Below are 15,412 nucleotides of genomic sequence, written 5' to 3'. Positions count from 1 at the left end.
AACTGAATTGAAATGGACAAGTGTTTGTAGCTTACATTTCTCTGGTGGGGAAAAAGACGTATTTAAACTGTGACCCAGCAATATTTCCACGGTCTGCGGAACGGCCTTCGGTTATAGAAGATTATAACAATCGACACTGTTCATCGTCTGAAACTAGCAATATTCCAAAGCCTGTAAAACAAAGAAGCATTCTTCGGCTTTTGCCTCTTAACATATTGAAGCACTCGGCAGCCAAATGAGCCTGTCGGACCGATAAAACTCCCAAACCACGAAGGGTTCTCTTTCAGGTATGTATAATATTCAGTGTACCTCACTACCGACATTTATTAAAGAAAATGCATTTATATTGACCTTGACATGGCAGATCAGCAGGTTTCCAAAGATTTTTTTTTAAATGTTTCCTGATATCAAGTTTTATTTAACTAATCACTCGTTTATAAATGTTTTGATGCTGTTCATCTGGGCCCGGGATCACGAAGCAATCTTAGACTTAATGTAACTTCGCCATGAACACTATAGACATTACAGCCAATTTCAGAGAGGCTACATACAATTCCTGAGATTCAGATAGATTTGTTTTCTCAATAAAGTTTAGCTGATGCAACATACGTCCTCAGAAATAAGACATTCTGAGATTTGATGGTGATGTTGTTGTACAGTGTGGTAGACTCGGTCTAGGCTCTTACCTTCTCACCAAGCTTGATTTGGATTCCGATTTTCCTGCTGTAAATCCTCGACACGTTATCCACCTCTTTAAATCACCAATTTCATCGTCTTCCACGACAGAGCATGGCAAAATTGCTCCTCTCACATCGCTCTTACGTAAAATGAATCTGACATCCGTCATATGGCTCAACTACTGACCCCGGCTATCCCCAGCAATGCATTGCGGTAAACAAGTGATGACGTAGTTATGCTTGGGGGCTATTATGAACTCAAGCAATGTAGCTAAGGTTGAAGGGAAAAAACATCCAGTTTAAGCCACACCTACTAAACAGATACAGACAGCGTCACTGTACATCCTAATTTGCCAAAAGAAATAGGAAAGTGGGGCGGCACGGTGGTGTACTGGTTAGCGCTGTCGCCTCACAGCAAGAAGGTCCTGGGTTCGAGCCCCGGGGCCGGTGAGGGCCTTTCTGTGTGGAGTTTGCATGTTCTCCCCGTGTCCACGTGGGTTTCCTCCGGGTGCTCCGGTTTCCCCCACAGTCCAAAGACATGCAGGTTAGGTTAAGTGGTGACTAAATTGACCGTAGGTGTGAATGTGAGTGTGAATGGTTGTCTGTGTCTATGTGTCAGCCCTGTGATGACCTGGCAACTTGTCCAGGGTGTACCCCGCCTTTCGCCCGTAGTCAGCTGGGATAGGCTCCAGCTTGCCTGCGACCCTGTAGAAGGATAAAGCGGCTTGAGATAATGAGATGAGATGAGAAATCAGGAAAGTAGTGGAAAATCAACAGAAAAAGCACAGAGACTGACCCACAGCCTCCACACTCTGGCCCTGATATGAGTGTTTATACATGAAGAAGTGATAGCGAGGAGCATCAGCAGGGATTCGGGCTGGCAGCTCACGAATCTCTGTAGGATTGGTATGGACCAGCTCTATTGTCTCTCTCTCAGTGTCCAGCCTCTGAGAAAACACACACACACACACACACACAATGATAACAGAAAGGTCAGAATGTGTGAAAGAAGTGTAGGACACTCCTTAACGCTGAAATGTATGAAGTGTCACTATTTAATCTTTACATTCTTGTGCATATCTAAGTGTGTGTGTGTGTGTGTGTGTAGGGGTGGATGGGGGTTGTGTGGGACTCACTAGCTGGATGTAGTTGATGCGCCTTTGTTTGAGTAGCTGTAAAGCTCGTTTAGCTTCCTCCTGTAATGGGAACGCCAAACCCTGCAGATTCAGCGGCTTACTCTCCACACTTATCTGTGTCTTCCAGTTACAAAACATACATACAGACACACACACACACACACAAACACACACACACACACACACACACACACACACACACACACACACACACACACACACTATTACCATTATGTGAAGCAAGACCAGGCTCAACCTGCCATTAAAGCAGTATCAACAATCTTAAAGGAGAACCAAAGGCAAATTTTTTATTATCAAAATTCTATTTATCTCATTTTATTAAATATAAGCATGCATTTCTGACAGCTATTTCGTCACTGCTATAGCAAGTTATGAGTGTTTGAAATATGCTATGTAATATATCAGTCCGTATGTCAAAGCAATGGCCGTAAACGAGATTCGCTGAGACCCGTGCGAGACATCGTAGGACGGAAGTAAAACGTACAGCGGAAATCAAAGCGACCAACGTCTGCCAACGTCGTCAAAAGGCGCGCGCGCCCTCTTTCGAATGCTGACGTAATCAAGCTGGAAGTTTTCCCTGTGTCCGAAATCGCTCCCTACTCACTACGCAGGGCACTATATAGTGAGGATGCCATTTTGTAGCGCTGTCCGAAACCTTAGTGAGGATTATGTGGGAAATGTGCTCAGTGTAATATGTATTTTTCACAAAAATATTACACATGCATGTATTTATTATTTTGAAAACCCACCAGCCGCCTGACCTGGCACGTTTTAATTGTGCGACAGTAATGACGTAAATAACAGCACAACGGACTCGTCCTTATCCTGTCGTCTTTCCAGCTCTTCTCTACTCCACGTTGGTTCGAAGTCGTATGGAATAATCGCCATCACTGATGAAGCTGGCAAATCTCGAAATTAACCTAAATTGGAATGATATGGCGATCTGACCACTGTGTAAACAGTTTTCAAAATGGCAGCGCCGACACTTCACGTTTGAAGTCTCGCACAAGTCTCGTGAAGATCGCACGGATAAGCGACGCTTGCCGTGGACCGAAGGAACTACGTTCAACACGGCTAAAAACCAAAAAGGCCGATAAGTATAATATAATATGCCAATACGAGTCACGATATAAGGTTAATAAAATCAAAAACGTAATTGAATAACACATTAATTAAGAAATAAAGCAAGTTTAAACATGACTTCAGTTCCCCTTTAACGCTGTGTGCACTTAGTGTGAAATACTGGTACTATTTTTAAAAATAAATAAATAAATAAATAAAATCTCAGCCTAATTAAGATTTTCTAAATGTTTCTGCAAAAAAATACAGTCTGGTTTATGCTACAGTTGTAAAACACCATCAACAACAACAAACCAATATTAACATTAATTGTTTTAATTGCACTTCCTGGTTTAGATCTTGTTTTTAAAACATGCAGTTTGCGTGTTTTATGGTACGCTGTATGTAGAACAACAATGAAACAAAATGACAGAATGCTAAACAAAGCAAGCAGAGTTTTGTTCTATGCTAGCTGTGCTTCACAGTCGAACAAACTTTAGCTAGTTCAATAAAGCTAATATCGCTTTTAATTTAACTGATTTTTACTGATGTTCTCATCTCATCTCATTATCTCTAGCCGCTTTATCCTTCTACAGGGTCGCAGGCAAGCTGGAGCCTATCCCAGCTGACTACGGGCGAAAGGCGGGGTACACCCTGGACAAGTCACCAGGTCATCACAGGGCTGACACATAGACACAGACAACCATTCACACTCACATTCACACCTACGCTCAATTTAGAGTCACCAGTTAACCTAACCTGCATGTCTTTGGACTGTGGGGGAAACCGGAGCACCCGGAGGAAACCCACGTGGACACGGGGAGAACATGCAAACTCCACACAGAAAGGCCCTCGCCGGCCACGGGGCTCGAACCCGGACCTTCTTACTGTGAGGCGACAGCGCTAACCACTACACCACCGTGCTGCCCCATATATATACACAGTGGTATGCAAAAGTTTGGGCACCCCTGGTCAAAATTGCTGTTACTGTGAACAGTTAAGCAAGTTGAAGATGAAATGATCTCCAAAAGGCATAAAGTTAAAGATGACTCATTCCCTTAATATTTTAATCAAAAACAATTTTTTATTTTCATCTTTTACATTCTCTAAATGACAAAAAAAGGAAAAAGGCCCGAAGCAAAAGTTTGGGCACCCTGCATGGTTAGTACCTAGTAACACCCCCTTTGGCAAGTATCACAGCTTGTAAAGACTTTTTGTAGCCAGCTAATAATCTTTCAGTTCTTACCTGGGGGATTTTCACACATTTGTCCTTGCAAAAGGCTTCCAGTTCTACAAGTTTTTTGGGCTGTCTTGCATGCACTGCTCTTTTGAGATCTATCCACAGATTTTCAAATGATGTTTAGGTCAGGGGACTGTGAGGGCCAGGGCAAAACCTTCAGCTTGGGCCTCTTGAGGTATTCCATTGTAGATTTTGAGGTGTGTTTTGGATCATCGTCTTATTGTAGGACCCGTCCTCTTTTTAACTTCAACTTTTTTACAGATGGTGTGATGTTTGCTTCCAGAGTTTGCTGGTATTTATTCGAATCCCTGCATCCCTTGACCAATGAAATGTGCCCTGTGCCACTGGCTGCAACACAACCCCAAAGCATGATCAATCCACACCCATGCTTCAGAGTTGGAGAGGTGTTCTTTTCCTGGAATTTGGCACCCTTTTTTCTCCAAACATACCTTTGCACATTGTGGCCAAAAAGTTCTATTTTGATTTCATCAGTCCACAGGACTTGTTTCCAAAATGCATCAGGTTTATTTAGATGTTTGTTTGCAAACTTCAGACGCTGAATTTTGTGGCTAGGATGCAGGAAAGGTTTTCTTCTGATGACTCTCCCATGAAGGTCATATTTGTTCAGGTGTCGCTGCATAGTAGAACAGTGCACCACCACTCCAGGGTCTGCTCAATCTTTCTGAAGGTCTTTTGCAGTCAAACAGGGTTTTTTATTTGCCTTTCTAGCAATCCAACGAGCAGTTCTTTCAGAAAGTTTTCTTCATCTTCCAGACCTCACCTTGATCTCCACTGTTTCTGTTAACTGCCATTTCTTAATAACATTACGATCTGAGGAAACAGCTACCTGAAAACACTTCGCTATGTTCTTGTAGCCTTCTCCTGCTTTGTGAGCATCAATTATTTTATTATTCAGAATGCGAGGGAGTTGCTTAGAGGAGCCCATAGTTGTTGATTTTACGGGCAAGTTTGAGGAGTCAGAGAATTTATACAGCTTTGAAATCTGCATTTTCTGACCTTTCCTAATGAAGAATTTGAACAAGCCACAGCTCAATAAGCTAATTCAGGTCTGGAACCTTGGTAAAAGTTACCTGAGAACTCAAATGTATTGGGGTGCCCAAACTTTCGCATGGTGTTCCTTTTCCTTTTTCACTCTCCAATTGTACAAAACAAAAATAATACACAAATCTTGCAGAAAACGCTGAAAAGAAATGTGTCGTCTTTACCTTTATGCCTTTTGGTGATCAGTTCATCTTCTGCTCACTTAACTATTCGCAGTAACAGACATTTTCAGTAAGGGTGCCCAAACTTTTGCATCCCACTGTGTATTACATTCCCAGATCATTCTTTATCAATTCAATCTCCTTTGGTACACACAGTTCAAAACCTAACTATCTCTCTCTCTCTCTCTCTCTCTCTCTCTCTCTCTCTCACACACACACACACACACACACACACACACACACACACACACACACACAATGTTAGAGGTGCAGAAATGCGTCTCGTTTATGACACTAAATGAAATAAACACTTGCCTAATGGAGTTAAATTTGATTAAAATGTGCCGATATCAATGTGACATAACAGACTGAAATTTATTCATAACATTTTTCATATATTTATTTAATAATTCACTCAGTGGATTTGCAATGTACAAGAAAACTAATTTAATATTGGCAGTAGATTCAACACTAGTTTCCGCCTGTTGACTGTGAGAGTCCCTCGGAGGCCCATGCGCATTCTGTGTTTTCAGCTGCGAGCGAGACATTCTTTGCTGTGAAAGAGTGATCCAGGTCCATCGTAAATTAAGAGCGAACTAAGGCCAAGTTTACATTAGACCGTATCTGTCTCGTTTTCTTCGCGGATGCACTGTCCGTTTACATTAAAACGCCTGGAAACGCCGGGAAACGGGAATCCGCCAGGGTCCACGTATTCAATCTAGATCGTGTCTGGTCCGGTGCTGTGTAAACATTGAGAATACGCGGATACGCTGTGCTGAGCTCTAGCTGGCGTCGTCATTGGACAACGTCACTGTGACATCCACCTTCCTGATTCGCTGGCGTTGGTCATGTGACGCGACTGCTGAAAAACGGCGCGGACTTCCGCCTTGTATCACCTTTCATTAAAGAGTATAAAAGTATGAAAATACTGCAAATACTGATGCAAATACTGCCCATTGTGTAGTTATGATTGTCTTTAGGCTTGCCATCCTTCCACTTGCAAGTGGTAAGTGACTTGCGCACAGCGGCTCAGTCCCAAATCACTGCTCGTGCACTTCACTCGCGCGCTCTGTGAGCTGCGCAGGGCCGGAGTGCGCACCCTCCAGAGGGCACTCGCTGTTCAGGGCGGAGTGATTTGGAGCGCAGCCGCTGAGGAGGAAGCGATGAGCCGCACTGACACATTTCAACTTACGTGCTGAATTAGTCATGTGATTAGCGTATCCGTGTATTGGCGTTGCTGTGTGCACGCGAATCGTGTATTGACGTTGCTGTGTGCACGCTAATCGTTTTTAAAAACGTTAATCTGATGATCCGCTGATACGGTCTAATGTAAACCCCACCTAAAGTACTAAGTGCTAAGAGCATCTTTAACTGCCTCTTAAGATCCATTGTCAAGCTAACATGGTTTTCCCGAACAACATCATAGCCCTATGATGTTGTTCGGGAAAACCATGTTAGCTTGACAATGGATATTAAGAGGCAGTTAAAGATGCTCTTAGCCCTAAGAGGTTTTCAGGAACCCCACCCCAGTCCTGTTGTGGATTGCAGAAGCTTTTACTGGGAATTTTATATGATTTATACATTTATAGAGCAGTTTACCTTTGCTCTCCCAGACAGAGTAGTGACTCGTCTTCGCTCCTCCTAAGAAAGAAGTAAATAATGTATATAGTGTAATTTTAAATACATATATATTTGCGTGCATATGTACACACACACACACACACACACACACACACACACACACACACACACACGGTCTCACAACTTAAACCACATCACACTAAGAACTCACCCATACAACCTTGTCCTGTCAGGTGCATTTCAAACAATAAACTGTCATTAATGATTTTTAAACGAAAAAAAAAACAACCCACCCCTCTCCATTCATGTTCTAGTTTGAGATGAAAGGTCCCAGTAACATGAAGTGCGCTCACCTCTGTGGCTTTGATCTGATGGAGCTCCTGCTCAGCTGCAGTAAGGGGACCAGGGCTGGAGGAAGAGGACATGTGGCGAAGGTAACCCTGAAAACACACATCCTCCTGTAGAGAAGAGGACAATCAGATAAACCAGCACATTTTCTCTTAACCTGGAAGCTTCTGATGACTTGTCAGAGCTGCTCCAGGATTTTAAGACTTAAATATACTTGGAAATGGTTTCATATTTGTAGATTTGTCGCAACCAGTTAAGGAAAAGGTGATGGGTTGGGATTAGCAGTTGTAGCGTTCTTTAACCATGTGGCTTGGACAGTAACGCCGACTACAAGGCAACTCATTAGTTAATAATTATAATTCGCTCGTTTTAATACATTATCTTTTCTATATTCATGCACAGGGACTATACAGGACACTCAATATAATGTAAACATAATCATAAATGCATAAAAATATGTTGTTATTTTGCAAAGAAAAAAGTATAATAGTTGATATGACAATTTCGGTAAGGCGTTATTTATTTATTTATATTATGCTGTTCATTTAAATTGTCCACCATGGAATTTCATCAGCACATTTGGTCTTATGAAGAAAATGAGTGTTGATAGCTGTTATAACTTAAGCATTATCAGGAACTAACTTTGTTTCAGGGGCATTCCACAATATTAAATGTAACTAGAAACTGATTTAAAAAATGGTCAGTCTGTCATTCATTCATAAAACAATTGTAATCAATGGCAAATTTCTGTGGAATGTATATGAGCGATAGAACATATTACATTAGTATTTGGTGTTGTAGGAAAATAATTAACTTTGGATATTATCATCTTTCCTCTTTGTGTTGGGCCTCATCACACCACTTTGTCATTATTTTCCTGTAACTAGACATGTTGTCCAGTTCTGTTGTTTTTATTCCTTACGTACATGACTCATGAACTGTTGAGTGATATTAATTAAATTAAGAGAACGAATTAAGAATTTGATTCATATGAGATGGATGGATGGATGGATGGATGGATGGATGGATGGATGGCTCGATCAATCTACCCACACTATGTGGATGGATGGATGGATGGATGGATGGATGGATGGATGGATGGATAAATTAATATATATTCCCACACTGTGTCAATGGATGCATGGATAGCAGATGGACAAATGAATAGATATTTCCACACTGTGTTGATGGATGGATGGATGGATGGATGGATGGATGGATGGATGGATGGATGGATGGATGGATGGATGGATGGATAAATTAATAGATATTCCTACACTGTGTCAATGGATGGATGGATGGATGGATACATTAATAGATATTTCCACACTGTGTAGATGGATGGATGGATGGATGGATGGATGGATGGATGGATGGATGGATGGATGGATGGATAAGTTAATAGATATTCCCACACTGTGTAGATGGATAGATGGATGGATGAATAAACTAATAGATATTCCCACAGTGTGTAAATGGATGGACAGATGGATGGATGGATGGATGGATGGATGGATGGATGGATGGATGGATTAACAGATAGTCCCACACTGTGTAAATGGATGGCTGGATGGATAAATTAATATACAGGGTGTTTCAAAAAATTTGACATCATTTCACAATCTAATAACTTGGCCAATTCTTGTTCAATTGACCTCAAATTTTAACAGCATGTGTGGAAACAGGTCCAAATTTTACATGTAATGTTTTTTGTTTTTATCTTTTTAGCTATAGAAATGCCATTCACTGGAAAAGAAAAGGCGTTGTGTGTTAGAGTATGCTCGAACACAGTCGAACGAGACTGTGCAGCGTGCATTTATGAGAGAATTCTCTAAAAATGCACCAACTGCGATGCAGATTTGGACACGGCACAAAAATTTCAAAGAGGAAGGCTCTGTGTGTGTGTGTGTGTGTGTGTGTGTGTGTGTGTGTGTGTGTGTGTGTCTCAGGTGGCACGCATAATGAAAATTTGTGAAATCGTTCATGGAATCTACATACCTTTGAATTTCTCAAATTTTGAGGAATAAATTTTATATTGCTCAACATTAAGCCTGGTCAGTTTCATTTGCCTAGACTATGCAGTTTCTGGGATATTTACATCTCAAATAATATCAAAATGTTTACAACACCCTGTATATTCCCACACTGTGTAAATGGATAGATGGATTGATGGATGGATAAATTAATATATATTCCCAAATTGTGTAAACATTATTCTGAGATGAGATTATTCTGTTGATATTTAGACAGTAGTACTTTTTCTTATGATAATAATAGCAGTGGATAATAAAAATAATAATAATAATAATAATAATAATAATAATAATGGGTGGCACGGTGGTGTAGTGGTTAGTGCTGTCGCCTCACAGCAAGAAGGTCCGGGTTTGAGCCCAGTGGCTGGCGAGGGCCTTTCTGTGTGGAGTTTGCATGTTCTCCCCGTGTCTGCATGGGTTTCCTCTGGGTGCTCCGGTTTCCCCCACAGTCCAAAGACATGCAGGTTAGGTTAACCGGTGACTCTAAATTGACCGTAGGTGTGAATGTGAGTGTGAATGGTTGTCTGTGTCTATGTGTCAGCCCTGTGATGACCTGGCGACTTGTCCAGGGTGTACCCCGCCTTTCGCCCGTAGTCAGCTGGGATAGGCTCCAGCTTGCCTGCGACCCTGTAGAACAGGATAAAGCGGCTAGAGATAATGAGATGAGATGAGAATAATAATAATGCAAAAGTTGACAGTAAGAACAAGTCAAACCCAGTGAAACCCAAAAATAATGACATATATAACAGAATACAGTGCTACGTGTAACAGTCTCCACGTCTACCTACTTGTGTGGTTCCGAATAGTTCATCTTTGATGTGACTTCCCCCAAACTCCTTTTTCAGTGTGGCACGAGTGGCAGCGTACACCATCTTCAATCGCACCTGCAGTGAGCACACAGACAGAGAGTGGTATCAGAGTACCAAAGTGCCATACAGTGCATATCTGAGGTATGTGTGTGAGTGTGTAGCTGTGTGTGTGCTTACAGGCGACTGATCTGGAGACCAGGAGATGAAGAGCCACTCATAGCCCTGTTGGTTCTGCGTGTCCAGACGGAACAGGATGTAGCAAGGCTCCAATGAGTCCAACAGAGGCAGAACACATGGGTCATAGTCTCGGTCCCAGCTCTGAGAGGGCTCTCTGTAGGACCCCAACACCAATTGCTCTAAACATACACACACGCACCATAATCAGCTCATCAGTCTGAGCCTCAGAGTAAGTATGGTATGAAGAATACTTTATCACATACTGCATGCTCTGCATATTTGAACCATGCTCCGATGAGTCCTCAGTCCACAAATACCGTAATGTCAGTTTAATCTCTGCAGTTTCTCAGTCATTCAAGATCCTGCGTTATTTAAAAACTTATCTTGCACTTCCTAAACGTTTGAACATCACTTATATCAGGAATATACATACATCTGCAACTCGAATTCTCTTACTCACCACTCCTTATGACAATCTTTATGACTCTGCTGACTCCTTGCCTCGCTTGGACCAGGAACTGCCTCAAATCTGCAGTTGCTAGAAAGGTGATAGAAAAGGAATCAGCGATGGATTAGGTTTTCTACCTTTACTTTACCTACTATATGTACACAACTACTAATGAAAGAACACACCAGCATTTGGAAACCTAATCTATAGCTACCATACTACTGCTTTGTTTAAACAGTACAGGCATTTAAATGGTAAATTAAACACTAAATCTGTATTATTACCATTTTAAATGTTTATTATAGGCAGCACAGTGGCACACCAGGTAGCATTGCTGCCTTAAAGGGTCCTTGGTTCTATCCTGAGCTCGGATTACTGTATGTGTGGAGTTTTATATGTATTCTCTCCATGTCTGTGTGGGTTTCTTCTGGGTTCTCTGGTCTCCACCAACCTCCCAAAACAATCCAGTAGACGGATTGGCTATGTTAAACTCTCCCTACATGCAAGTGAGTGTGTGAACGCATGTGCAGTGCCCTGCGATGGACAGGCGTCTCATTCAGGGTGTATTCCTGCCTCATGCACAGTAATTGCACATATGCTACAGATCAGACGAGAACCGTCAGGGCCTTCTAGGCCTTCAGAGAAGGCCCAAACATATCAGCATTTCAAATGTTATATTGAATTTCTTTCATTCTTGAATTTCTTTCATAATTTCATTCGAATTATTCTCTTCTAATTTTAATTCGGCCTCATTTTCTACCAAATTTGCTTCAGAAATGAAAGGGCTACTGTCCTGAAAACATTAAAATAGAGTTATCCAGTGAGATTTTTTGTTTGTTGTGTCTAGGCTGAGAAGAGTTTAGAGCTGGCTCACTCATTGGTCAGGACTTCATTGCTGGGACAGAAAGCCATGGCAGTGTATGTTTATGTAGAAAGTGACAGATGAATTAACCAATCAGATTTTGATTTATAGTGGAAGGGACCGAAAATTTATCACCCTAGGCCTTTCTCGAAGGCCAACGCGAGCTTAACTGCAAGTCAGTGCTGTCAGCGTAGCCGTGAAGTCACCTTCCAGCCGGTGTAGCGTTCATCAGTAGTGTTAGCGAATGCTAATAAAGTGGTCAAGCCAGTGCTATCTATCGAGAGCAAGTAGCACAGGCTAACGACCGAGAAACTAAGATTTCCGTCTCCAGACTTTTCTTCCATGCTGCATGCTCGCTACAGTATTTTTCATTCAGACTTAAGTACAGGTAGTCGTCGACTTACAACTGCGTTTGGTTACGACTGACCGGTCGTAAACCGATCTGGTCGTAAGTCGGCCTATGTTAAATGAACGTAAGTATATTGTGATGTGTAATGATATCGTAATCATCTTAAAGTCTTATTTTATCAACATTTTCTTATTTCATTACCTTGGCTCATTATTTGGTTTAAGTCAAACACTGCATACTACACTGCGTACAGTACAATTCGTTTAATATGTGCAAAACAAAAAATACGAAATACAGGTGTGAAAAATAGAAAACATTTTAGTTTGAAACATTCCAAAATACAAATGTAAAACGTAGCAAAATACAAAATTTAGTGGCCGCTGGCATCACTGGTGCTTGGCTGTGGGTCGTCTACCTTACGTCATCATCAGCTGTTGCAGCGCTCGGGCTGGCGGGAGCATTTGCTCGTTTCATAAACCAGGAGCTGGGGCGGAAACTGTATGACGGAGTGCGCGAGGGAGTGCGAGAGAGACTGCACATGTGCCTGGAGCTGGGGCGGAAACTGTATGACGGAGTGTGCAAAGGAACGCGAGATAGACTGCGCATGTGCCTGGAGCTGGGGCGGAAACTGTTGTACGCGGCGAGAGGCACTGCCGGGAGCTGGGGCGGAAACCGTCGTACGCTCAGCTAGTTCAGCTGGGAAACACTTGCCAGTCATAACCAGACGGTCGTAAAGTCGATCGGTCGTAAGTCGCATAGGTCGTAAGTCGACGACTACCTGTATTCATTTACTTCGCTTCTTTTAAAATCAACATCGACAACTACACACAACGGCACGACCTGGCAGCCTGCCACTAATCCCTTGCAAAATCCTTTGCCCTGTTACTGTTTTGGTGTCCGGCTAAGTTTTGGCTGAGCTGAAGTCCCAGCTCTAATAGTAACGGTTCACCACTGCTACAGATGCAGTAGAAATGAAAAAAGATTATGTTGAAAAGTCCTGGGGTATTTCTTTAATCCATGCATTGGGGATTGAAACAAAGAAATGACCTTTAATACAGTTTAATAAGAAAATAACCAATGCTTGACTCCATCACCAGATAAGGCGATGAAGTGAGTTTGAGAACCTTTAGCTCGAATTGTTTCTATCTGAGTTTGGCAAATAATAGCTGTGTGGATTGTGCAATCTGCTCAGTTATAAGAGTCGCCTTATTGAAAGATGACGAAACCAGTGAAGGAAATGAATACCGACAAAGGTTTCTTTAAGTCAAGACAGCAGGTGCCATGGTTTCACCATGGTAACCACTTGGCCAGGGTTCATAAATGATGTAGGTTCAGGTGAGATGCATGAAGTGTAGGGCTTCCGCCCTTGAGCTCCAGTTACACTGTCTTACCATTCACATAAATGTATTGCAACCTTCCATTTCTCTTAATACTCCTGTATATGTCCAGTTATGCACGTTTGACGCAAAGCTTTGATTTTGGCTCGTAGTTTTCTAACATATTTGATTTTCTATGAATTATTCTTTCACATGTCTTGCATCTCACCTTCGTCACACATGTAGGCATAGGCTTAAGAGGAATGAAAGTGTATTATATTGTAATATACTGTAATATCATTCATTCCTCAGCGTCACTATAAGAAAGATTGTTGAATTTTTTGCTGGTGAATGAAATTTAGTCATCACTCCATCGTCAAGACTGATTGAATTCTTGTGCGTGTTCATTTACAGGTTAAGCAAGAGTTAAGTTTAGATTAAAATATCCAAATGATGATACACAATTCATTACACCGGAAAAGGAAGTTGATCAATACTACACCGTTCAACAGCAAAACAATTAACCCTTATTGTACCTGATTGGAAGATGATAAATCTGACAAGTCTGAACAGAAACTGGTAAGTACTTACCGTGGATACCCGTTTGATGAGACATTGTTCCCAGTATCTTTAGCCCTCCAGTTCAGTGCAGATATCTCCTGAGTCCTCCTTTTGTCACCAGTGCACACTGCTCCAATGGCACTGATACCAAGGCCCCTAACCTATCTTACCTGAGGGGAATCCTGGTTGAAATTCGATCCGCAGAACTGAGGAAGATGGGTATCCTTAATATTGCCTCTGTCAGTGGATCTGGAGTCCTTTAGGTATCAATGGCCATTACTGGGGATTTGCAGCTATATACAAGCTCTCCTCAAAAAAACCTGCTGCTATGCTGTGAGACACACTGATGCTGTCATTACACACGGTATCTGTGCAGTTGGGGCCTACAGTACGCTTCTCTGGAGCATCTTTGGACCTTCCGACTCTGGTCGGTTATCTGGAGCTTCTCATGTGAACAGTAATGACACGCTATCACTGGCAAACGTGGAGGACTTGATCTGTGCACAGTGAACTGGTTACCCCCCTCCCCACAACCCCGGCTCAGATTCCAACAGGCTGTGGTCACTGATACGCGACACTCAGTGTGTGGTTGATCCGCTGAGCCTTACAAAACAGTTCGGTTCAGTCTGATCTTCTCTGATCGGAGTATCCTTGATAGATTTAAAAAAGGAATGCCTATGACTCTGAATCAGTCTTGAGTGTGTCGGGGGAGGACAACCAGTGAGGGGCACAGTAGGGTTTAGCAGTCATTTGACATCCTGAAATATGTCTATTAAAAAAAAAAAACTTTATATTCCAGAGTTTGGTTATTCCTGAGTGGTGCAATAGAAAACTTTTCACCCTATCTTCAGGAGATTGCAAGATCAAATCCTGGTGGTGCTATAGCCATCTGTAGCTGGGAGCCAACAGAGCAAAATTAGCTTCTCCCCTGTTAATCATGACAACACTAGGTAACCGTGAGGTCATGTATGTGGAAGAGGGTAAATAGCACTTTCCTCCGAGTGTGTTACTCTGGCCTGTGATGCAGCATGAGCAGAAGATGTGGCTGGCTGGCCTCACATTTCTCGGACAAAGCGCGTGTGAGCCTTCACCCTTCTTGATTGGTCACTGTGGTATAATAGGGAGGTGGCACAGTGGTGTAGTGGTTAGCGCTGTCGCGTCACAGCAAGAAGGTCCTGGGTTCGAGGCCAGCAGTTGACGAGGGCCTTTCTGTGTGAAGTCTGCATGTTCTCCCCGTGTCCGCGTGGGTTTCCTCTGGGTGCTCCGGTTTCCCCCACAGTCCAAAGACATGCAGGTTAGGTTAACTGGTGACTCTAAATTGACCATAGGTGTGAATGTGTGTGTGAATGGTTGTTTGTCTCTGTGTCACCCCTGTGATGATCTGGTGACTTGTCCAGGGTGTACCCCGCCTCTCGCCCATAGTCAGCTGGGATAGGCTCCAGCTTGTCTGTGACCCTGTAGAACAGGATAAGCGGCTACAGATGATGGATGGAAGGGTATGATAGGTGAGAGCTGGCTGGTGGTCAAGTTATCAGTATGGGGGAATACGATGGTCTGGGCCTATGCATCCTC

General features: G+C 42.5%; 1 protein-coding gene across 3 annotated transcripts in view; it reads right to left on the bottom strand.

Moving 5' to 3' along the window:
- The window catches only part of twf2b (twinfilin actin-binding protein 2b), a 47,727-nt gene that overhangs the window by 18,017 nt on the left and 14,298 nt on the right, over positions 1-15,412 (bottom strand). Inside the window, exons 1-8 of one of the 3 annotated variants that reach the window (XM_060910485.1) lie at positions 13,871-15,088; positions 10,765-10,842; positions 10,305-10,483; positions 10,107-10,202; positions 7,291-7,395; positions 6,956-6,997; positions 1,814-1,933; positions 1,474-1,624 (exon numbers count right to left, since the gene is read on the bottom strand). In XM_060910485.1, the coding sequence (XP_060766468.1) occupies positions 1,474-1,624; positions 1,814-1,933; positions 6,956-6,997; positions 7,291-7,395; positions 10,107-10,202; positions 10,305-10,483; positions 10,765-10,842; positions 13,871-13,895 (796 nt within the window). In that variant the 5' untranslated portion in view covers positions 13,896-15,088. Of the gene's footprint in view, positions 1-1,473; positions 1,625-1,813; positions 1,934-6,955; positions 6,998-7,290; positions 7,396-10,106; positions 10,203-10,304; positions 10,484-10,764; positions 10,843-13,870; positions 15,089-15,412 lie in introns of those variants that run through there. The other 2 variants (XM_060910484.1, XM_060910483.1) reach the window with 2 other exon arrangements.

Source organism: Neoarius graeffei, chromosome 26 (assembly GCF_027579695.1).
Source record: "Neoarius graeffei isolate fNeoGra1 chromosome 26, fNeoGra1.pri, whole genome shotgun sequence".
In the NCBI taxonomy this organism is placed as follows: Eukaryota; Metazoa; Chordata; class Actinopteri; order Siluriformes; family Ariidae; genus Neoarius; species Neoarius graeffei.
Note: the sequence above shows the minus strand (reverse complement) of the source record. Positions and strands in the feature narration are given on the sequence as shown.